Source organism: Centrocercus urophasianus, unplaced genomic scaffold, assembly GCF_019232065.1.
Source record: "Centrocercus urophasianus isolate 14NV4802_14NV808 unplaced genomic scaffold, USGS_Curo_1.0 seq_19, whole genome shotgun sequence".
NCBI lineage: Eukaryota > Metazoa > Chordata > Aves > Galliformes > Phasianidae > Centrocercus > Centrocercus urophasianus.
Window position 1 is genome coordinate 22,429,828 of NW_024884744.1, and position 23,881 is coordinate 22,453,708.

Here is a 23,881-nt window from a genome sequence, read left to right on the forward strand (position 1 = left end):
TGCATAATTTTTTTTTTTTTTTTTTTTTTTAAAAGTTCGGTGTACCTAATAAACATCTGCCTTTGGAACGACTGCCTGTGCCGCGTTGGGGCTGCGGGGGAAGGGCGCTGAGGGCGGGGCTGGAGGCGCCGTGTCCCCACTCCGCCCGCCACTCCGTGTCCGCCTGCGCGGGCTCCTCCCCTTGCGACGCGGCGCGCGGTGATGGCGGCCCTGCGGCGGGTGGTGGGACGGAGCGCGGGGCGGCGCTGAGTGCGGGGCGGGGCGGGTGAGAGCGGGAGGAAGGCGCGAAGGAGCTCGGCGGCGGCTTTGTGCGCGCGGCGGGGGGAGGGGAGCGGCGTGCATGTGGGCTCCGCACCGCCCCGCACCGCACCGCCCGCGGCCTGAGGGGAGCGGCGGCGCCCGGAGCTCCGCGCGAGGCGGAACAAAGGCCGCGCCCCTCCGCGGGGCGGTGCCGCCACCAGCAGCACCATGTCCGGCGTAAGGAGAACCCTCGCTGAGAAGGACCCCGACTACGAGGAGATCGCGGTGGCGCCGCCCAGCAAACGGCACCGCGCCGCCGAGCAGTCAGGTGCGGGGCGGGGAGCGGGGCTGCGGGCACAGGGCTGCGGCACTATAGGGCTGCCTCGCGGAGGGCACGGGGCTCCCTCGGCGCGCCCTGCGTACGCACGCACGCACGCACGCGTGTGTGGGGCTGCGCGGCAGTATCCTAATCGCGCACGTCTTCTGGTTTCTCTCTTCTTCGGGTCCCCCCGGGCTGTGCTGCTCGCTGTAGGCACCTGAGGCCGTGCCGGGTTTGGGTTTCTCGTTTCTTCGCTTTTCTCCTCGCTGGGGCATCGCTGACCCCCGCGGCAGGCACGTGCCGCTCCGCCGGGCGGGGCCTCGGCCCGAAGCTCTGCGGGAGGACGGGCGGAGCGGCGCGGGGAGGAGAGCCGAGGGCGGCCCGGCGGTTCCTGGAGGGCCGTAAGGAAGGAGGGGACGGAGTCATCAACGGGGTCTGTGGTGGTTGATAGGACGAGGGGAAACGGCTTCAGCCTAAAGGAGGGGAGATTTAGATTGGATGTGGTTTTTACGAATGGGTGGTGAGGCGCTGCACGGGTTGCCCAGAGATGCGGTGGGTGCCCCATCCCTGCAGACGCCCGAGGCCAGGCTGGACGGGGCTCTGAGCGCTGTGGATGTCGCTGTGCGTTGCGGGGGAGTTGAACAAAACGACCGTTATAGGCCCCTTCCAACTCCAACAGTTCCACGACTGAGTTCAGAACAAGCCCTGAGCGTTGCTGCCTCCTGTTCTGCTCAGAGGCAGCCTGGATGTGACAGGGATGTGGCTGTTCCTGGCCTGCCTGCGGTGCGTGGCTGTGCTGCCAGCAGATCAGATGGCCATCCCCAGAGACCCCTCTGGCAGTAGCACTGCTCTTCCAGGCCTTGCCTGGGCCAACAGGCTTGGGTGTCTTGAGTCCCTCTGGTTCAGCAGGAGGGGCTGCACCAGGCTGCCAGCAGCGGGCTTTCCTGCATGGCCCATAAGAGGTGTGTGGTCACTCGCCTCGTGCCAGTGCTAACTCAGTAAGTAAGTGTGTGTTATTGCTGCTGTGCGATGTGGTGTAAACTTCCTGGGTATGAACTGGGCTGGAGACAATGTGTACAGCACTCCCAGGCACACAGCTGAATGGGACCTGCATGTGGTGACAATACAATGGGCTTTTCCTTTTGCTGCTTACAGCTTTAGTGAGACAAAAGTAAACGAGCCAGTCCTGTTCGGCTCACCTCAGGCCTGGAGAGGGGCAACCTGCCTTCTACATAGGCCAGCTCGTAGAGATGCATATGTTTCCTATGAATTACATTTTCTACATGAATTACAAATTACATTTACATAATGCTGTTTTACAGAGAGAGTTGTGAGGTGCTGGAACAGCTGCCCAGATAGGTTGTGGATGCCCTGTCCCCAGAGGTGTTCAGGGCCAGGTTGGATGGAGTCCTGGGCAGCCTGGTCTAGTATTATTAAATGGGGAGGTTGGTGGCTCTACATGTGGCAGGGGGTTTGGAGATTCATGATCCTTGAGGTCTCTTCCAACCTGGGCCATTCTGTGATTTTGGCACTGAAACTATCAGTCCAGTTTTTGCTTGGTGACAATTTATTTGTGTGTTTTTTGTTTTTGTTTTTTTTCCAAGTGAGGCCTCTGAAATAAAACAATTTCCTTCTTTCTTTTCCCTGTGTGGCCTCATGCAGCTCGAGATATTGCTGTGCAGAAGATTGAGACGATTATAAAAGAACAGTTTGCCGTGGAAATGAAGAATAAAGAACATGAAATTGAAGTTATAGATCAGGTACAAAGGATTTGTCTTACAAAGTAGTTTATAACACGCTGGGCTTTTGGAGGTCATGCAGGCACTCCACCTTGTGTGTTCTCTCTTCTTTCTGCAGCGCCTGATTGAAGCAAGGCGGATGATGGACAAGCTGCGTGCCTGCATTGTGGCCAACTACTATGCATCTGCTGGGCTTCTGAAACCTGGAGAGGTAAAAACCACGTGGGGAGCAAAAAGACTTTGGGCAGTATTTGCAAAGACTGATGTGTGGTCTGCTGGTTGTGCAACCGATGTTGGATTTTAAGGTGCAGTTCATGTTCCACTACTTCAGAAAACTGCAGCTGGGATGTCAGTGGGAGGGGCGAGCAGTGTTCCTGCTGCCCCAGGTACTTGGCCAGCACGTTTCCCTAGTGGCCAAGGTGTCTGCTTCCTGAAACGCTCCGTGTGCTTTGTGGATTGTGGCAGGAGAGCACTGCCCTCCTGTGCCTCGCAGCTCATCCTTGCTCATCACCCTGCAGGGATCTGCAAGCTTTCTCATCTCACCAAAGGAGAGTGGAAGTTGATGTATTTGGAACTTGTCAGGGGAAAAAAACCAAATAAATTCTGGAGTCATGAGCAGAGCCATGAAAGCATCCTCCCTGTTCCCAGGCAACCGTTCTGGTAACGGTGTGGTTAACAGCCTGAAAGCAGCAGTAAGACAGCAGTGAACCAAGGAGCTATCATAAAAAGATGCAGCTGCATTAAGAAATGCAGCAACAAAATTCCTCCTGGTTAACCAACCCTCTGGTTAAAGGCTGTAGCACCTCTCCTATGAAGACAGGCTAAAGGAGCTGGGCTTGTTCAGCCTGCAAAAGAGAAGGCTGTGGGGAGGTCTCATTTCGGCCTTCCAGTATTTAAAGGCAGTTTATAAACATGAAGGAAATCAGCTTTTTATGCAGGTAGATACAGATGAGACAGTGGGGAGTGGTTTTAAACCAAAGGAGGGGAGATTTAGATTAGATATCAGGGAGAAATTCTTTACTGAGAGTGGTCAGGCATCGGCACAGGCTGCCCAGAGAGGCCGTGGCTGCCCCATCCGTGGAGGCGATGAAGGCCAGGCTGAGTGGGGCCCTGGCAATGTGATCTGGTGCTTCATCTAGCAACTGGCAGCCTGCCTGTGGCAGGGGGCTGGGAGTTGATGATCCTTGGGGTCCCTTCCAAACCAAGCCATCCTGTGGTTCTAAGCACTGTGTCCTGAATGCCTGGTGTTGTGGCTGATGTGAATTGCACTGCCAGTTTACTATTTATTTCAATTACCATTGTTTCAATCAGGGTGTCACCTGTTTTCCAGTAAAAACCTGCTCTGATATTGAAAACTGTACATGTCTGCTGAAAACTCAGGTTTTGCTTGAGTGCCTTGAAAATTTCTCTACCAAACAAAGGCTCTGAGCTGAGTTAGTGGCAGCCCTGGGCAGCTCAGGCATCCCTCCTCTGCCTTTGATTTTTTGTGGGTGGCTGAAGAATTTGATTTAGGTTCTGCTCTTTTGAAGTACTTGTATCCAGTGTCGTCAAATGTCAGCAGGACATTTAGGTTCTGCCCCCTGTTCCTTGCTTTGCCATGCAGGGTGTTTGTCTCTTTCCTTACTGAGTTTCAGACTTTCCTTAAAAAAAGAAGAAAAAAAAAAAGTTCTATCATGGAGAGTGTTCATAAAGCTTGCTAGTGTGACCTTGTTGCGTTTCTTCTCCGTAGTTGTTACGTGCTCCTGCCTCGTGTAACTGTGTGATTGATTGCATTTTAATTTATTTCTAAAACTCCTTGTTTACATCCAACCTAAATCAGTTCTCTATTTTTAACTTGTTCCTAGCATCTTTTTGTGTGGTTTTTAATGTGGCTTTCACTTCTTTTTGATTCTGTTGGCCGTGAAAGGTTATTTCTGCCCTTGGGAATCTTTGCAATTTAACTCTGTGTGGTTGCTACGTAAATACTTTGCAGATCACCTTCTTGCCAGCTCCCAGTTTCTCATCTGTTTTCCTAAATACGAGCAGTTCCTCAGCCCAGTGCAGCTGTGTGCTTGGGTGTATGGTTCATTATGGTTACGGTGGTTGGGTTTTTACTACAGATCAGTGAACGAGGCATTGGTCAGTTCACTGGATGAAGCAAGAGCAGAGTGGGTTGCTTACTGATTTATTTTGTATGTGCCTGGAAAACTGATAGGATTTCTGTTCTACACCTTCCAAAGCCCAGGTTCTGGTTTCAGAACTGCTAAGTTCTGAAGTTGTCTAAGTTCTGCTTGCTCGTGCCCGGTGCCTGATGGGCAGCTGGGAGGATGGCTCCCTGATGAACACCAAAGCCCTGGGTGCAGGCAGTCCTGCTCAGAGCTGGTGTCTGTCTGCATGCCACCTCCCATCAAGATGGCAGAAGTTGCAAGGAGAGCTACCAGTACATCCAATGTGACAGCCTTTGGCTTCGTGGGCTGGGTCTGCCTGCTGCTGGCAGAGGGCTATCCCTGCTCACATTGGTTCTGCATCAAGTGGAGGTGACAGGGGAGCAGGGCTGGCCACTGTGAGCGCAGGTGGAGTTGTGCAGCTGCGTGGAGCAGGGCTGTTGGTGCCACAGAGGAGGGAAGCTGTTACATCCTGGGCACACTGCAGGTGTTCAGGTGGCTGCAGCCCTCCTTGCTGCCACCAAGTGCATTTCTGGGAGCAGAAGGTCTGCAGGAACAGATTCAATCTGGGATCCTGTTTCTGAAGAGCTGCTGTAAGCTTTTCTCTTCAGTTACACACTTTTTTTCCTGTGAGGCAGGTGATGAGGTTATTGCTGATGATGTGTACGTTGACTTTTTGCTTTTTAGCTTAGCCTTGTTTGATTCGGGCTGCAGGGAAGTAATGACTGGTTGTGCCTGGCCTCTGTTGCAGGGGACCAGGTCATGTGATGCCACCATTCTTAATCACCCTTCCATCAAGAAGTTTCTGGAGTCACCCTCTCGCTCATCATCCCCTGCTCACCAGGGCTCAGACGCGCCATCAGCCAACCACTCTGAGAGCGACTCTCTCTCACAGCACAATGACTTCTTCCTGGACAAGGACAGTGGCAGCCTGGACGCGGATGAGCGGCTGGCAAACAGCCTGGACCAGAGGCAGAGCAGAAGTGCTGGCCGGGTAAAGTAAAGCAGTGGTGGTCATGTTGCTGTAGGGCTGTCTGGACTTGATGCTGCCACCGGAAGCTGCTTGTGTTTTTACCTGCCTTGCTGAATGTTTCTTACCCCCTCCAACTGTTTGCTCCCACTTCAGCTTGCCCTTGCTGTAAAGCTCACCCAAGTGCATGTGTCTGGGCTAGCCTTACACAGCAGGAAGGTTGAATGGGCAGCAGGTCAGCATTGGTGTTGGCGCTGCTTCCTGCTGCAGCCCTGGGGCAGGAGGTGTTGTGCAGCTCAAGCCAAGGGCTTTATGCAGGTGGAAGTCAGATTGGGAGGGGCAGAGCCCACAGAAAAGAGCAAGACGTCATTTCCTGCAGTGTTCTTAAGAATCCGGTGTGGCTGCATGCAGTGGTGCTGTTGCCTGTCCTGAAGGGACAGAGTGGCTGTATCCCCAGAGACTGGGTTGAGACTGCTCAGTGCTGTGTAGGGAAAGCACACTGTCACAAATGGGCTAGCGTTTCTGCAACTGAACATCTTGCAATAATGTGGCAGAAAAAGAATTGACTCTGCATCCAGTGAGCAGCATGTGACACCTTGCAAGCAGAGCAGCAGCCTTCTGAAGCCCTTCTTAGGGTTCATAGCAGAAAGTGGATACACTCTATGTGGACCCACCTGCATCGTGAGCTTCCAGACCAGCGTAGGTTGTTTCTGCACAGGGGGCTTTGGTGAAATAGCTGTGCTGTGTGGGTGTAGCTTGGCACTGCATCTTGATGGAAGCAGCACAGAGGTGGCAAATGGGTGATGAGGAGCAGAAGCCATGTTAAGCTTCCATCCTGCTCTTGCTCCAATCTGGGGCATTGCCAATGTGATGAGGTAAGGTCATCCCTCTCAAATCCTCTGTTTCCCATGTCACGCCTGTAGGACAGGTGCTCAGGGCAGGATAGGGCAGCAGTCCTTGGTCTTTAGAAGCTGCTTTATCTGGCAGGCACAGAAAAACCTCTCCTTTTCATGCTGGCAGCTGCGCAGCCCGGGTGGTCATGGCATCACATCAGGCAGTTCCAAGTACTGTGTGAGAGCTGAGATTGTGCTGCAAGGTTGCTGAAGCTAGTTTCATGATGCCCAGGTGTTGGGGTGGGTCTGTAAGCTCTTGTGGGTATCAGTGATGTATTAAAGCTGGTTCTGTGTTTATTTATGTGGAGCTGATTCTTTTCCCAAACTCGGCCTTGATTCTTCACTGTGTAGTGATGCTGAAGGCCCTCAAGGCAGCAGAAGCTGGGAATTGGAAAGGTTCAGGTTTTCAGCAGCTGCCTGTGGGAGACTGACTTGATTTCTGATGAGAGACAGAAATGATGATGCCTTGGCAATGCTCGATTTCCTTTGATTTTTCATTCAGTGCAGAGGTGTTGCTTTGAAACCCAGACTGGAGTCATAGTTCAGATCCGTGGCACTTTGCGTAACTTGCACCAGACTAAGCCATGCAGCATCCACATTGCTGGGCACAATGTCCTCGTTGTGTGCTGAATTGCTTACATGTGCCTGGAGAGCAGTGTAAGTGCAATGACTCATTTTTGTCCTCTCATCTACAAAATTTAACCAAATCTTACTTTCCTAGTGCCAAACAGAATAATGTTTAAGAGGAACATGTGTTTGCCTTATTCTTTTCTTCTACCCCCAGGACAGTTTGGGTGTTTCTAGCTCCCAAAAACCAGGACAACGAAATGCTGGCCTGTCAAACGATGAGACGTCACGGCTCTACGTGAAGAAAACAATTGTGGTGGGCAACGTCTCCAAGTTAGTATCCAGAGGCCTTGTGGTGGCCTTCGGTTCAGGATCAAGCAGAATAACAGGTTAAAACTAGGAGACAGATTGGGCTGTGGCAGTGTTTGTGTTGCCCTGGAATGACCGTACCCAAGGTTGCCCTCCCTGAGCTGTTTGGCTGGGGTGATTTTTAGGAAGCTGAAGGCAGGTCAGGGTTTTAACTCTCTGTCCTTGCACTGCTGATCAGTCTCCAGTTGTACAGCAATTAGCAAATGTTGGCTGATGAGACTTACTGTTAGGATTGTGTCTTGAAAAATCTGCCTAATCCTGGGACTGGAATCAAGTATGAATCAGATGCTTAATAGCAATATTTTAATATTTATGATAGCAGAGTTGCTGATGTTCTGGACTGTTTTCACTTCTTGATACCTCACAAAAGGGATTTGATGGTGTTACAGTATTAAAATTAAGCTTTCCTAATTAGGAAGCGCAATTTTAAACAGATGAACTTCATATGACAGTTGTGCACTAGAATCAAGGGGAAATATTGAAAGTATGGAGTAAATTGAGGGGTTTCTCTTTTTTTTTTTTTTTTTCTCTGCAGAATCTGAACGGTTATAGAATATAGAATAAGAAGCAGAGGTGTACAGGGACAAGGAACACACAGGCATTTTACCTTCCCTAATTTTTTTTTTGCCTGATCTTTGCCAAAGTACTTCTGTCCATTTGAGATTTTTGTCTTGTGTTTGTTTGCTTTGCCAGGTACATTCCCCCTGACAAGAGAGAAGAAAACGATCAGTCGACCCATAAATGGATGGTGTACGTTCGAGGCTCTCGGAGAGAACCCAGCATAAATCACTTTGTCAAGAAAGTTTGGTTCTTCCTACATCCCAGTTACAAACCCAATGACCTGGTAGAAGTAAGGTAATAGAGAGTTCTTTCTGTTGTTACTCTGTCTTCATGTTTGCCAGGCTTACATTTCCATGTTTCTTGAGTCGAACTTGCCCTTATCCTGATTTTTCTCTTGCATATCTTACTTGGGCCTCCAGCCTGTCTTGATTTGCTCTTAGCATAACAGTAAAAATAAATCAGTTTTTGCCTAAAATATCCTAACCACTTGTTGGATTTCCCTAGTGCCAAAAGCATTTGTCAGTTTCATTACACATTCTCCCTGTGAGGTGGTCTATCTGTATGCATTGGGCTGTCTGCTGTGCAGGTGGTGCTTGTCAAAGAGGAGTTCTCTGCCTGCCTCCCAGCACAGCGTGGGAGAGAAAGAGAAGTCTCAGGAAGCTGTCTGACCAGTAGCTGTTGTGCCAAACATGCATAGATCATTAAGTTTTGTCCTTTTCCCAAGTATTTCTCTTCCATACTGAGATCCGTGACATTGACTTCATGCTTTGAGGAACCAATATCCCATCAGTATAAAGGTATTGGTGCTGCAGAAAAAGGGCAGCTTCTCTGTCCTTTCCCAAGCTATAATCAGAATTGTGATCTGTTGAGATCAGTGAGCTCAGTTCTGTGTCCACTAATGTAGGAAAGTACCCTGTCTGTTCTTCATTCTTGTTGCTTTGGACAAGACAGTGGGAGAATACCTTCAAACTGCTTTGTGTTATGGTGAAGAAATTATTCTCCGGAGGATGGTCAGCTGCCTGTCTGGAAGAAAATGGGCAGACTGATAGCATGGCTACAGGATGGCAGCTTGATGCTGGCAGAATAGGGAGCTGCCTTTCAGTCAGCTTCAAAGACGTAGCTGAGCTGAGAAGTGTCAGAAAGGCTCAGTAATGATTCTGAAGAGGCGATGCTGAGCAGCATGAAAACAATCTCCGTTGTATTTCTGGTATAACGCACTAAATGACTCTTGGCTGCTATCTTTCTGTGCCTTTCTCAGTTCCCAGTATCTAATGTCAGTACAGTTTCTCTTCTATTTTAGTCTCCTCTAGTGGATTGATTTCTTCTTGTCACATAGTCCCACTCATTTCAGTGAACATTCATGTTCTGGACTAAAAATAGCATTTAAACCTCTTGTTTCATTGCAGAGATGCATTTGAATTTACAAAAGCAAATATGTATTTTTTAAAAAAATCATGGTGGTTTCCCTCTTTTCAGATTGGAGAATGACCCTGGTGGAGCTAGCTTTTCCTTGCAATCCACGTATTGTTTCGTTGGCTTTAGATCTCTTTCCTGCCAGATAGGGAACAGCAAGAAGAAATTGCAAAATGTTGCACTGAAAACTCAGCTTGCAGCAGTGTCTTAGGAGCTGACTTAGGTGGTTTTGTTTGTTTCTGAAATTAATATTATTTACTTGTCATTACACAGGTTTTTTTTCATGTTTGTGTTCAATATTCTCTCCTCCACCCATTACAGTATCTTCTCTGTCCTGTTGTTCAAAATCAAAGTAGGTTTTCAGCTGTCCACAGACATGACGTTTTGTGGTTGGATTGCATTCTCTCTGGCAAACAGCAGGCCTGAAGATAGCTTTAGCTGTCAATTAGCCAAGCAGTCTTTGGCTTTCTGAGGAAGAGGCTTTTGGAGACTGAACCCTCTGTGCGTGCATCATGTGAATCATTGTTTGCAGGGAACCTCCATTCCACCTGACCAGGAGAGGCTGGGGAGAATTCCCTGTGAGAGTCCAGATACACTTCAAGGATAGCCAGAACAAGAGGATTGATATCATACACAATTTGAAGGTATTTGACCTGAATGCTTCAGAGAAAGGCAGTGAGTGAGCTCCTGTTTAATCTAGAGTGTGCCTGTGTGCTTGTTCATGCTTCTGCCTCTCTCGAGTTTGTCCTACTGCTCTTTTGCATATGAATGGTTGTACTGGAGAATCAGAAGAGGTCCAGGAAAGCCTCTCACGTGCCTGTATTAGAGGCCATGTTATAGCCAAGAATCCCAGCTTTGCAAACAGACAACATTTACCTCTTGGTTCCCTCCAGTATGAGGTTTTTAGCATACTCTCATTGGCTTTAGCCTGACAGGTCATTGCAGGGTCATCTATCTTCGGTAAAGTGACTGCTGTGTCCTTTCTGTTCCTTCTGCACTTGCGTGTATCAGCCACAGATTCTGCCTTTTGGTAGAGTAGGCAGGGAGGGGCAGGGATTCCTGTCCATTCCTTGTCTCCAGTCATTCACCTGTCCTGTGACATTCAGTAGGATGTGGAGTCTGCAGCAGTTCTGGAAAACTAGGCCATGCTTTTGTTTTACTTGTAATTAGCAGTGCCTGGCATTAGAGGCATTAAGTCCTGAGCTTGTTTATTTTGACGTGAGCCGCATGATTAGTTTCATTTAAACCCTACTTACTTGCAATAATGAATTTTCTGCTGCTGTAAATTCCTTGTTCCAGCCACGTGTTTGGGTTTCTTTTCTTATTATTTACTCATATTTAGGTACTCCTCAAATGCTACTCTTAGGTTAAAAGGGCTGTCTCCCAACAAATGCCATTTCCCTCAGCTTTTCTGCTCCCTCCTGTGTCAGTGCAGCCCTGGGTTGTGGTTGGCTGCTTTGTAGAAGAGGGTCCTTAGCAGCACATGCATTTCTGACTCCGTGGTTTAAAAAAATGACATATTTCCGCTCAACCTCTGTAGTTCCAATTTATTTTCGAGCTGTTTTGCTGTAATTTACAGTGCAGTGTATTGCTTTGCCCTTGTTAATCTGAGCCTCTTGCATTGTTTCCCCAGTTGGACAGGACTTACACCGGCCTGCAGACGCTGGGCGCAGAAACGGTGAGGCAGCAGGCGGTGGGGTGGGTGTGATAGCTGGTTCCATTGAGGGTGTTTAAAAAGAAATAAGATGCAGAACACTAAGCACCAAGTCCAACTCATCTGTTTTCACAATTTCTGGAATGAAGATTTTGATCTGTTGCGATATGAAATGCTTGCGACACCCTGTGCGACATGACAGCACTCCTTTTTCCATTTCTGGTTCAGGGAAAAAAATTTAACAAGTACTTCACTTTGAGAACTTGTTTCTTTGCAGGGCCTCTGATACCAGATGTCTCACTTTCCTTTCTGATGTGCTGCAGGTCTCGTACATCAGGATTTAAATTTAAGATCTTGCCTAGGTGTCCTGCTAACATCTTGCAGTAGCTTAAGCACAGCTTCTGCTTGTGCTATCTTTTAGTAACCTTGTGAAAAACAACTCTTAAAGCTGTAAATAAAATAAATGAATAACCCAGTCTGTTATATCCCTAAAGTGTGTCTCTTATTTTTCCCCTGTACTGTAGTAAATGGAAAAATTTTATTGTGGAACTACATTATTCTAGTCTGGAGAAAGCATTAGTGTGAGATGACCACATTACTCTTCAGAAATGTCTTTAAGTTTGACAATGTAGTAGTGGTGTTATCAAAATGCAAGCTGAGCTCTGTGCCAACCCCAAGGGATTGCCTGGGAATGGGCTCTCTGCTCTCACAGTGTTTGCTGCTCAGATTTCCCCATGGATGCTGTTTTACTAGAGCAGCACAGTGATGTGAGATTCTTGTCCTGCACCAGGTGCTCCTGGACCTCTGGGAAGCCTTCCTGAGATGAATGGTAGTTTTGTGCAGAGCTGGGGGGAGGGAGAGATAGGATTCCAGCCATTATAAAGTAATTGCAGTGAAAACGAAAGGCATGGCTGTTTTTTTTTTTTGCTCTCTATACCTAACTACCAAATACTAATGTCACTGATTTCACCTGTTTCTGGAAGGTCGTGGACGTGGAGCTGCACAGGCATTCCCTTGGTGAGGAGTATCTCTTCTCCCAGTCTTCAGAATCGGACCTTTCTGATGCTCCAGCATCTTTACCGCTGCCACTGAGTATCCCAGCACCAGTCAAAGCTTCTTCACCAATCAAACAGTTGCGGGACTCCAGCCCAGATGCTTCTGCTGACAAAGGTAAAGCAGATAGGTACTGGTGAGATATGAGTCCTTGGAACTTCCTCTCTTCTGGATACCTTCTCCTAGTTGTTTTCTTGGCTTAAAGGGTATTTATTCTGTGCTCCTTGCTTGCCCCGGGTGGTTATTTTATTAGTGCACAAGGAAACACAATTCAGAAATTGTGACCATTTGTTCTCATTTTGTTTTTCAACTTGTAGTTTGCATAGTGGGCTGTTTTTCTAAAATCAGTGAATGTAGGCACGTGTGCAGCACATGCAGTTGGACAAAGGCTGTTTAATAGAACTTTTGCATACTGTTTTCAGAGAGCTGCTAGGTTTCTGCAGACTGTGTTATGTTTGATAGTCTGGTGGTGTGTTCAGTTATTTATGTTTGTTCCTAACATGAGACGAGCTTGAAAAAAAAAAAATCTTCTAATGTAACTGAAATGTTGAAAGGGCAGAGCAAAAAAGACAAAAAAGATGTTGTGTTTGTTTGCCTGAAGGATGGCATTCGTGTATCAGTCTGGTTCTCACCTTCCCTGAAAGGTCTGGCAGTGCAGTGCCCTGCAGCGTGCCAGCAGTTGATGCTGCAGCATCGTGTGAATTGCCTGAAGCAAGCTGGGTGCTGGCCAGGTGGACACACTATTCTATTTTTAAATTTATGTGAAATAGGAAAAACTGCATCTCTGTTAGCATTTAACTTATTTTTCTGGAACGTACAGTGTTAAGATAAGCCTCAGTTCTCTGGGCTGGGAAAAAAAGGAGTCTTTGATGGTTCGCGTGTTTTGATATGAGAAATTTGCTGGAAACAGCAACTTTGTATTTCTAAATATGATCAGATAACATGACTATGTTCATTTTGTGATCTATCCTGATTCCTGTATTAAGGAATGACTGCAGTGCTGATGTTTTGCATGATGCATTCTGCCAGGGGCATTGTCGTGGCTCAGCAAGAAAGTCTGTTGTTTGAGTGCAGTGTTTTCTCATGGAGGCACAGCCAAAAAAAAAAGGGGGAAAGGAAACAAACATTAAATGCACAGGATTTTATCAGAGCATGAAGATATGCAGTAGCTGTAGAAGAGGGAGGAAGTAAACTTGCCTCCCATGCTGACTGACATAGCTTCTCTCATCGGGTTAACTGATCTCCTTTTACCTCCGGTAAGACAGATTCTTTATCCCAGGTCAAAGGCAGTAGTTGGTCTCCCTGTATTTTACTCCAACAGATGTACTGAGGGATTTCCTGTGAAGGAAATTTTTGCCTTAGCTGTGCAGAATCCGGACTGTGGTCATGGAACTACCAGCAGCTTTTGGTCATTGGAGGGGCCTTTTCATAAGATGCTGCACACTGGCTGGTGACCTACCAAAGCTGAACAGGCTGTGTATGATAGCATTTTGCTCTTTGGTTCAGGGACAGATCCACCAGGCTTGCTTAGGAGGAAATCCATTATCACCCTTTCTTCCTTTTCAGCACCTCCCACCAGCTGCTGTCTCCTTCTTTCCTTCCTTTGAGAAGGTATTTGTTGAATCCTAGTTATGTTTATGTAGAGAATCACAGTAAGGCATTAGGCCTCTCAACCTAAGAATTATTTTTCTTCTTTTCCCTGTTTTAATCAGGATTCCCTGGGAATGCTGAAACTGAAAGACATGCCACGTTTTATTCCCTGCCATCTTCGATAGAACGGACTCCCACCAAATTAGCCACACAGAAAGTTCCCTTTGGCTCTCATGGAAATTCAGCCTTTCAGCCCATTGCAGCTAGCTGTAAAATAGTGCCTCAAGGTCAGATTCCAAGCCCTGCAGAGTCGCCAGGAAAATCCTTCCAGCCTATCACCATGAGTTGCAAGATTGTATCAGGTGAATGTTAGTTTACATATCTGAGTGCTTCACTCTGGAAAACCAGAGATTGAACCAGTTGGACTTGTTTTGTGTCCTTTCCCTGCCTGCCTGTGTTTGAACATCAGGCAACTAGTAGGAAACTAGAATGAGGAGCTAAACACAGTAAGTGTGAAATGCTCTGTGTCAAATCAAAAAAGGGATGAGAACTTTTCTTTCCCTGATAATGAATAATTTTAGGTATGAAGATCGTAGTCTTTAACTGGAGAGAAAGGCCTAGGCAAGGATGCTTCTTCCATATGTGCTGTTTGTATGTGGGAAGAAGCCATTCTTCTCCCTCCCTCTTCTGGACAACAGGGATTGATTAAAAAGAACTTTGTTCTGATTATTGGGTGACGAATTTTCAACCTTGCTTGCTCAAATGGTCCATCTTGTACTTATGATATCTCCTCAAATGGAGCGACTTTGGTCTTCCTCTTCCAGAAGTGCACCCTCTGGATTAAATTTCCAGCTCGCTGCAGTGAGTAGTAGGGTGCACTTTGGGTAACTTCTCAACCAGTGGTGGCCAAGGTGCTGTTTATTCACTTAGCTTATAGAGCTTTCCCTGCCTGGGCATGATCCCATCCACTGGAAGATACTTTGCATCAGAAAGTTTTTACGTGCAGCTCACTGTGTCACGTGTGAAGGTGGGAGATGACCTGCTGAATGTCAGAAAATGAAGCACCAGCTATCACTGTGTGTTTTCTGATCTGCTCCCACATTATTTTTCTCAAGTATCAGGATGGTTTTTTTGTTTGTTCTTAGATTTCAATGTTTTTATGTGACATCTTTTAAGTAGTAGTGATTTATATTTGAACCTATGCCTTGTGCTTTCTTCTTTCTCAATAAAATACTACTAATCTTCTAATAAGCTCTGCTGCTAATCTTCACTCTACTAATTCTTTTTCCAAGCCTGTCCAGAAAGCAAGAAGTATAGTGCATTCTGTCTTTCTCAATATCCTTGGATTATTCTCTGTTGGTTTTTGCTATTTAAATGTTTCTCTAAGCATTCCTGAAAGACTGCTGTCTGCATCAGAGAAGCATCACCCTTCCAGGTTCGAACAGCAGCTTATAAAACATAGGGATTATTTATGTTCCATTTTAATAGTCAATCGCTGCCAACAAAGCAGATTAACAAGCAGCTGAAGTTTAGTGTACTTGCTGCCATCTTGTTACTTTCTTGCCTGTCCTTTTCTCCACGTTTCTTGATAACCCCCTTGTGCATTTTTTTTGCTTCTGTTTTTCTCCTTCTCCTGGCCTTCTTACCCCCAAGTTGCATATGTGCCTTCAAGGGTATCTGCTGTCATGAGAGCAGTGAAGAGACAAGATTGGCTTGGCCTGGCTGCTGGCTGCTGTTTCACGCAGCCTTTTTACATGAACTGTTTGGTCCTTGGCCTGGATGCCTGCATTATGGGCTCCTTGAGCGAAAGAGAGTGCATATCAAAGAGCTCAGCTCTCTTCCTTTATTTTCTTGGGTGGTCTGGACTTAACAGTGAGAATGATGTTAACCCACCTCAGAATTCAAGGATGGGCTAGCTGGCTTTCTAAGATCTCTTTGAACCCTGTTTGGCTCAATGGATAAAGAATGCCCAGGGTAGGTACGAGCTCTTATGCTTCACACTCCTTTAACTCCCACTTTGTTCTTTCTCTCTCTTCTCCAAGCTCTGTGATCTGGCTTAGTCTTGGAAATGCATCCTCAAAGACATTCCTTCTCTAATCATTTGTTAACGCACTACTACTGCTGTATTTTTGTGTTCTTACAACATTGATGAGATAGAAGCATTGGACTTTTTTCCTGAAGGTTCTCCAATATCGACCCCTAGTCCATCTCCGCTACCTCGTACCCCAACCTCCACTCCGGTGCACATGAAGCAAGGCTCTGCTAGCTCAGTCATTAATAATCCATATGTTATTGTGGACAAGCCTGGACAGATGGTTGGAGCAGCAGCCACAAGCACAGGTGTGTAGTGTGACCCCAGAAGGCAGAGTGACTTCATCTTACGCATTCTAGTTTACTGTCCCTTTCAAATGATAGTGTAATCATGGTATTTCAGTCTGGAAAGTTGGAACTGTACTCAACAAAGAGAGAATGTTTGCTTGAGTGACCTGTAACACGGCTGAGAGTGTGTCAGAGTTGACTTCAGTTTTATTTAGGAAACAGCACATAGTGTAAAAGTTCTTAACAACCATAAAAGAAAGGAGAGAAAGTAGTACAGACTGTGTGGTGAGTAGAGGTTTAAACACAGACAGTGCACAGCTGGTTGGGCAAGGACTGTGTCTTGGGTATGGGCAGAGAACACGGGGAGAATTGCAGCAGCTCACAGATGTGGTTCTGAGTCCAGTGCAGGAGATGTGACCCACAGCTCTGCGTTACCAGAGCGGGTGTTGTGACCAGTGTGTTTCAAAGCATGCTGTGTGTTTGTGTAGGTGTGTACTTACTGGCATCTCAGGGTAGTTCTTAGAACCAGGTGTTGAACTGCAGTGTCCATGTGATGCTAACTGCTCTTTGGACATGGCTGGAAAATGCCAAAAAATCCCTTAATGCTGCTGGTAACACAGTTGTCACACTGTGTCCAGTTTCCTCACAGAAGGAACTAGTAGAGAAAACATAGTAGTAGCTGAATGTTTTTAGTGTATCTGGGGGCTTTCCTGATATGTTGGTTTTACCAGTAGGGTTTTTGTTTTTCTTTTGCTGGTTTTTCCTGTTTCTTCCTTACCTCCAGCCTGACTCTGTTCTGCTTCATGGTTTGTTGTGGCTTGGTGACTGTCGTGTTCTCCTAGTAGGGAACTTTACATGGAGAATAGGATCTGGAGAAGCACCAGAGGGTATGAATATTCAAGTCCAAATGCTACTGAAGTGTGCACCTTCATGTAGTTTCCCACTACATCAGTGTGATATCAGTACAGACTGGCCTGAAAAAACTGCCTGCTGCCTCTCCCTTCCCTCGTGTTCCTGTCATTTCACCCTGTCCTACACAAACCAAATCAGATGGGTGGCAGAGCAGAAAATTAGTGCCCTCCCCTCCCCTTATTTTTTGTTGTTGGACACAGGCCCTGTGTGGAACAAGGGGAGTATGGAACTGGCTTTCTGGCAGCAGCAGCTAGATAGGATTGAGTAGACAGTGACATTACAGACAAAATAGTTATTTTCTATAAAACCTTTGATCACATTTAAGAGGGTGACACCTGAAACTTCGTGTTTTGTGGAAGCCAGCCTTTATGTATCCCATTGTTTTGAGAAATGGCTGCACAGTTTACTTATAAATGTAGGTGCGAGTTATAATGCATGTGAGAGACTATGAACTTGTTCTTACTGTGGTTTTGGCATCTCTTTATCAAAAGAAGCTACAAAACCAGGCTAGTAGAAGTAACTGAATTGCTGCAGGGCAGCAGCTGTGGGTTGCATACAGTGCTGCTAATGCAGAGCAAGTTTGTCACTGGCTTTTACACTCAGACCCTCACCTGCATAAGGCAGCAGGTGGGTACTGTGGCACGCTTTCCAGGAGCAGACCCAGGAACCTGTCTTCATCTCTCACTTCCAGTTCTTCGTCTTCCCTCCCTTCCTCTCATTACTCCTCACCCAGTGTGTCCCTTCTTTTCTGACCTTCCTCTTTCCTTCCATGCCATCTTCCTCAGATCCTTCTCAGTGCCATGTCTAAAGCTAGAGCAGGTTCAGAGGGTTTCAGGGCAGTAGAGGGAGCTACATTTGTGGCAGCAAATTCTAACTTGGGAGCTTGTTTACTGTTGTCATTTCTTGTAGTTCACCTGTAGCCAATGCGGGCAGTCATCCAGGAGCTATCTTCCAATTTGCAACAGACAGCTCTGAGTGAAGAAAGAGCTGTGTGGGCTGCAGACCCTCCACCTGGGAGCTGTGCTGTCCTCCTGGAGCTGCAGAACCATGTGGGGTTTGGGGCCCAACAGGGGGAAAGTAGAAATGGGAGACCTTCAGTATTGAAAAATAGTCTCCTTTTTCATTCTGTACAGGTGATGGGAGACAAGGACCTAGTGTATTTGTAATGAAAAGTAGTTTGTTCTGTGCCCGTGCCAACACCCACTGATGTCCCTTGTTATGTGCACCTCATGGACAATAGAGAGTTGAGATGAAATGCCTCCTTTGTGGTTAGAAGGGTGTCACGTTGAGTGGCACTGCTCCCTGCCCTGCCCTGAAGTCTGCCTTGTTTCCCAACACACAGGGAGCCCCACCAGCAAGCTGAGCAACGTTTGTCAGGCCTCTCATGGGGCCGGGTCTCCTGTACCGAAGAGCCACGGGAGCAGCTTTGTGACCTCAGCTGTCAAGGTAATGTTCTTGTGGGGCGTGCTTCCCATTAAAGGCACAGCTTTCAAAATGTCTCATCTGTCAAAAGACCTCTTTTTTTAGTAGACTAGGATCTGTTTCGCTCTGTTAATGACAATATATAATTAAACCAGATGTGCCTACTTCAAAAGCTCTACTTGGTTTATTATTTTATGCTGCAGCTGTTCCTAGCAGTCTTAAAATAGGTAATTTGCTGACTTTATAACTGCCTACGTTCAGAAAAATAATCATGCAAATAGCAGAGTAACTGAGCCTGTAACCAGTGATCAATAGGGTTCACATTCTGATCTGCAAAGCTCAAATGGTACAGAGCTGATCTATCAGATAAAATCCTTCCCTGCACAAGATGTGGGAGAGGTATTTCTGACAGGCAAGCAGCACCAGTGAGCCTCTGCCTGAAAGCAGCTGCTGCTCGTGGGAGCTATTCCCTGTCTTCGTGACTCAGGAACCTTAATGTTGGTTGTGGAGGGGAAGGTTTTCCAGTCAGCTTGCAGAAAGCAGATTGTTTCCCATTTGGAGCTGAAGTGCTTCCCACATCTGTTAAGAAAAATGTGTTGAAGATTGCTCTCTGAAGCGATTGGTTTGCAGCACTTTAACTGTCAGGTGCTGGCTGGCTGTTCTGCTTCCAAGAGCCTGTCCGTCAGCTGAGTTTTACTTAACTGTTAAAAGTCACTTGTTTTATACTGGTTTGGGGCTGTTCTTTTTGTAAGGTTTTAAATGAGTCAGAATGGACACGTATCATTGTAAGAGCTGCATTCTGTTGGATTCGGTTAAAATCTGAAGGTATTTAAAACAAAAGAAATCTTAACTTTGTAAGCAGATGTATTTATGTCCATACATCTTCTGGCTAGTGGGAAGTTGTAATTTTGTGGTTTCTTTAAGAGGGAGGGATGTCTGGTAGTTCAGTGTGATGTTATAGGTGGTGTTTCACTTAGTGCTTTTTATCTCTTCACTGCATGCTGGTTTCCTCTGTATATTTTTTTTTTAATGACTTAAACCTGCATTTCTTCAATCACTCAATCACTTGAACATGACCAGTATGCATGGTGCTCTTGAATGGGCTGGCCATGCCTCTGACCTTGTCTTCACCCCTCCTCCTGTTTGCTGGCAGTGGTTTGCTCTTGCTTGCCACGTAGCTACGCGACTGATCTGGTTGGAAGCTCATCTGTTTTCACCTGTCTGCATTGGCACAGGAAAGGCAGGAGTATTGATTTAATGTCTTGAGGATTTTTTGGTTGTGTTCCATCCCAAGGATGGACTAAGCAATCATGAAACCGCAGCCATAGATTTCACACTGATCCTAAAGTAGTACAATTATTTTAATTAAACAAACTATAACTGTCCCATAATTCCTCAAATACATTGGACTCTCTACAGCCACAGATTCAAAAATGAAAGATGCACCATTTTGTGGGTGTGAAAATGTGGTTTATTCCATTAGATACCCTCACTGTCAGGGCCAGTCTGTGACTGGGAAGACTGTGCTGCCATCATCCGAGATGATTTTGCTTGCAGATTTAAATTGAACTTTTTTTTCTTCCCTTCATGCCTGTTTCTTTTTGGATACTCATCTCTGAGGTTGCACACAGAACTGTGCAGTAGTTGAGTTTGGCAGGGTCCTCTGGAGGTCATCTGCCCAACTCTCTTGCCCAGGTTGCTCAGGAACATGTCCAGTTGGATGCTGAGTATCTCCAGTGTTGAAGAATCCCCAGCCTCTAGGCAGCCTGTTCCAGAATTCAATCACTACTTAAAGAAAAAACAACAAAACAACTTATGTTTAAACAGAATGTGTTTTATTTTAGTTTGTGCCCATTGATTCTTGTCCTGTCATTGCACAGTATTGAACATTGTCTGACTCAGTCGTGTTCTCACCCTCCCATCAGTAGTGTGTCCCTTGATTAGATACCCACTCAGACATGACTTTAACATGCAGCTGCCTCAGTGTTACAGCTCGGAAATGCTTTGTATAAGAAGCTGGTGGGGGGCCTGTCTGTTTCTTTCATTTTTGTATGATGTGGTAAGAAACAGTTACTGCTGTTGGAGGTGTAAATTGACAATTTGCTTCATATGTTGTATTAAGTATGTTACATTCCTGTTCCTTAAGTGTTTTTGGAAATGGTTTATTTGTACAGCTAATTCGGAATTGCCCAAATTGTCCATGCCACCCACTATTAGTAATCTCTTCTTTAATTGCTTTTGTTGGACATTTCACCAATCTTTGTGCCACATCTTCCTATTTGCAGCAGGAGGATTCCCTGTTTGCCACCATGCCACCTCTTTGTCCCATTGGGAGTCATTCCAAGGTGCAAAGCCCCAAATCAGTCACTGGAGGACTTGGAGCTTTTACAAAGGTATTCCTCTTGGCATTTGTGCCTGGACAAGGAGCCTAGTTTTACCATTTCTTGCTGCCACAAACCATGTAACTTAAGCATGTGGAGCTTACTGGAACCAGTGTGTCTTGCTGCCAGGAGCTCTCTAGCCCCTCTCTAAAGATGAATCTTAATTTCTTTTCCTGTGACTCTGCTGTTGCTGTGATCTTTCCTTTCGTTATCTCCTTCGTCCTTTCTTGTTCCCCTTTGAGTCACTGTTGTATTGAAGCTGATACTTTTAAAGGCTTTATTTGGTGAGCTACCATATAAGTAAATAGTAGTAGATCTACCTACTTTTACATTTTGTAACGGTTTTTTACAAAATGCTGTGGTGATTTCTGAGTGTCAGATGTTTCCATTTGTGAGTAAGTTTCCTTAGAAGTTACCACCTTGAATTTGTTCCTGGTAATACTAGGCGAACTGAAAGGTTGAAAGTGTTTCCTAGCAGTTACAGAATCCACAGCAATCTGGTGGGAGAAAAAAACACCTGCCAAACCAAGGGCCTTTCTTAAGTTGCTGATCTCGATGATTAGATTTATGGCTTGTCCCAGATAAAATCATACCGTGTTGAAATGTACACAAGAAAATAATATAATCTGTAACCAGTTACAGCATCTATATCTGGTTACAGTATCTACAGCTATAATATCAATTATAATTTTGCAAGGTAGGAAAAAAAAGGACATTTTGGGCAGGGAGGTTCATAGGTATTTGAAACCTTACAGTGTTCTGTCTCCCTTCTGAGATGCAGGATACCATTAGTAGGACTGAGTACCTACAATACTACTGGAAATGTCTGTGATGCTTTAATTTCTGTGAGCATCTTTCAAAGTGGGAACGCTGGCTTAAGTACAGGCCTCCTCACACGCTTGTGTGCTGGGAGTAGCCCTCACAATAGGATGAGTTAGAGTTCACCTGGTGCTGTGTGAGAACCGTGTCTGAGTTACTGTTGTGTGCCTGTTCCTGCAGGCAGGCTGTTCCAGAAATGATTCCCAGTGTCTTAGTTGTTTGCTTTTTGTTTCGCTTTTGTTTTGTGTCAACTTTATTATGTTACTTAATAGGTGATAATAAAACAGGAGCCAGGAGAGCTGCCCCAGCAACCCCAGGTGTCAGCAGCAGGGCCGACCACGCAGACCTCTGTGCAGCAGTATGTCACAGTAAAAGGAAGCCACATGTTGGCCTTGTCACCGCAGAAGCCAGCTGTGAGCACGAGCGAGGGGACAGCACAGTCCAAGGTATGAGGCACTTGGGCATCTTTGGTTGGCTGTCAGCCTTCTGTCTTGCCTTGTAACACCTCGTGTTTCTCCTGTGGCCACGGGGTTGGTTGTGCCTCAGGCACAGGCAGCAGTACTCTGGGTAGCAAGTTTCCCATGCGCAGTTAGCTCATGGTGTGCTTACCTCTTGCCCTTGTGAAGGGAGCAGCATACACAAATGCTACTGCGTTTCGTTGCTTACAGAAAGCATTTCCTACTCCTCTCTAGCCCTTTGCAGCAGTGAGGAGGAGGCTTGTTTTGAACTGGATCCTGACAACCCAGAAAGTTGGCTGCCGTTATCAGCTTTTGCTGAAGCTCATCCAGGTCTCTCCATAAAAGGAAGTAAATTCTTTCCTTGGACAGCAGGCCTGCAGCAAAAAATAAAAGAGCAGGACAAACAGGGAGCAGGGGTGAAGACTGGTCCAGAGCTAGCATAAGGTTTAAGTGGTGCTACGCGAGTGGTTACGGAACTGATTTGACAGGGGTGATGCAGCATTGTGAGGATTGTGAAATTGTGTACTGACCACAATGGACTACATATGGAGGGTTGAGTTTTTCGTAAGTACATATTTGCATTGCCCTTTTTACTGCCTTATTTGCCTGTTTGAGCAGGTATGCAAACTCTGCGTTTGCCTGCAGATACATCAACACACAAATTAAAACACTCTGCAGATTCTAATTTGAGGCCATGGTTTTCCCAGGGAGTCTGTTCCCATGAATGAGTTGAAATTAAATCTCTGGATTTCCACCAAGGCAAGCTTTATCCTTAGTTGGAATTAATCCATTGCTTGTATATCAGAGAAAAATCAAGTTGCCCTGTGATTTGAATGTATTTAATCTTTTGTGAGTACTCTGAAATCCTGGCTGTGTTTAATAGATTACTGCTCTTTACCTGGGGTTGGCTTCTTGCCAGTCCGATTTTGATTGGGGATAAAGAACCTTATACACAAGTAGACCTATACAAATTGTCCTGAAATACCTAGAGGTGAAGGCAGCGTACCAGTTAGAACTTGAGTGGTTGAGTGTCACATCATGCAGTGCTTCTTTGTTGCAGGTTGTTGGTGTTCCAGTTGGTTCTGCTTTACAGTCAACAGTGAAGCAGGCAGTGGCTATCAGCGGTGGCCAGATACTTGTGGCAAAGTCTGGTTCTTCAGTGGCAAAGGCTGTTGGTCCAAAACAGGTTGTGACTCAAGGCGTAGCCAAAGCCATCGTGAGTGGAGGTGGAGGAACAATCGTAGCTCAGCCTGTGCAGACTATAACAAAGGCACAAGTTACTTCCACAGGCGCTCAGAAAAGTACATCACAAGGATCAGGTAGAGTGATTTTGCACCTTGTTAATGGCTCACTGTGGTTCTGTAGTGATTCCTTCACATCTGAAATAATTGTGCGATGGAAAAACTTGAAAATGGATAGAAAGATCTGTAGTGTGGTAAATGTTAACTTGTTATCTGCAAGAGGGAAGGATGCACAAGTACAATACAGTATGCTCTCTCCAAGGAGCAGAGTACATGTTTCTGTGTTTCAGTTACATGGGCAGTGGGTGTTTGGGGTGCCCTGGGATGTGAAGATCAGCAGGATGTGCTGGGGAATGGGCTGCAGACCTGATGAACTTTCACAAAGCCAGATCTTGTGCTCCTGTCCTGCCCTGCAGTCCTTAGATGCTCCTTAGATGCTCAGGGGGCCCCACATGAACCCAGCCAACAACAGCTCAACTGTTCTTACTGCATCTCCCATCTTGCTCAGTGCCTGCAGTTAAGGGAATTTGGGCAGAAGCATCCAGCCTGCTTCTACATGCAGCTGGCTTTAGCTGGGCATGTTAGCTCAGACTCTGGGCTGTTTGAAATGTGCTGTGTGGCCTGTAAACTTAAGCCAGCAGATTCCACCACTGTATTTCTTTGGCCTGTGACCTGCGGAGGTTTCACTTAATCTTCTTTTTTCCTAGACCTGTTCAAAGTGTCTGCATCACTGGTGGATTTTATCTGCTGTTATGGCAGCTAAGCATGGTTTATTGAAGGCTAGATATGTGGGACTTCCAGTGCTTTCATTCTGTGC

The 23,881-nt window shown here is 46.3% G+C and overlaps 1 protein-coding gene across 6 annotated transcripts in view; it reads left to right on the forward strand.

The window, feature by feature from the left end:
• The first annotated feature begins 425 nt into the window (after nt 1–425).
• YEATS2 (YEATS domain containing 2) overlaps nt 426–23,881 on the forward strand; it is a 43,814-nt gene continuing 20,358 nt past the window's right edge. For 3 of the 6 annotated variants that reach the window (XM_042820565.1, XM_042820567.1, XM_042820568.1), the window contains exons 1-15: nt 428–568; nt 2,222–2,319; nt 2,417–2,509; nt 5,194–5,436; nt 7,090–7,205; nt 7,935–8,096; nt 9,748–9,859; nt 10,849–10,893; nt 11,853–12,039; nt 13,635–13,874; nt 15,694–15,852; nt 18,086–18,189; nt 20,451–20,558; nt 21,638–21,811; nt 22,884–23,142. In XM_042820565.1, coding sequence (XP_042676499.1) covers nt 469–568; nt 2,222–2,319; nt 2,417–2,509; nt 5,194–5,436; nt 7,090–7,205; nt 7,935–8,096; nt 9,748–9,859; nt 10,849–10,893; nt 11,853–12,039; nt 13,635–13,874; nt 15,694–15,852; nt 18,086–18,189; nt 20,451–20,558; nt 21,638–21,811; nt 22,884–23,142 — 2,200 coding nt within the window. In that variant the 5' untranslated portion in view covers nt 428–468. Of the gene's footprint in view, nt 569–2,221; nt 2,320–2,416; nt 2,510–5,193; nt 5,437–6,856; nt 6,963–7,089; nt 7,206–7,934; nt 8,097–9,747; nt 9,860–10,848; nt 10,894–11,852; nt 12,040–13,634; nt 13,875–15,693; nt 15,853–18,085; nt 18,190–20,450; nt 20,559–21,637; nt 21,812–22,883; nt 23,143–23,881 lie in introns of those variants that run through there. The other 3 variants (XM_042820570.1, XM_042820566.1, XM_042820569.1) reach the window with 3 other exon arrangements.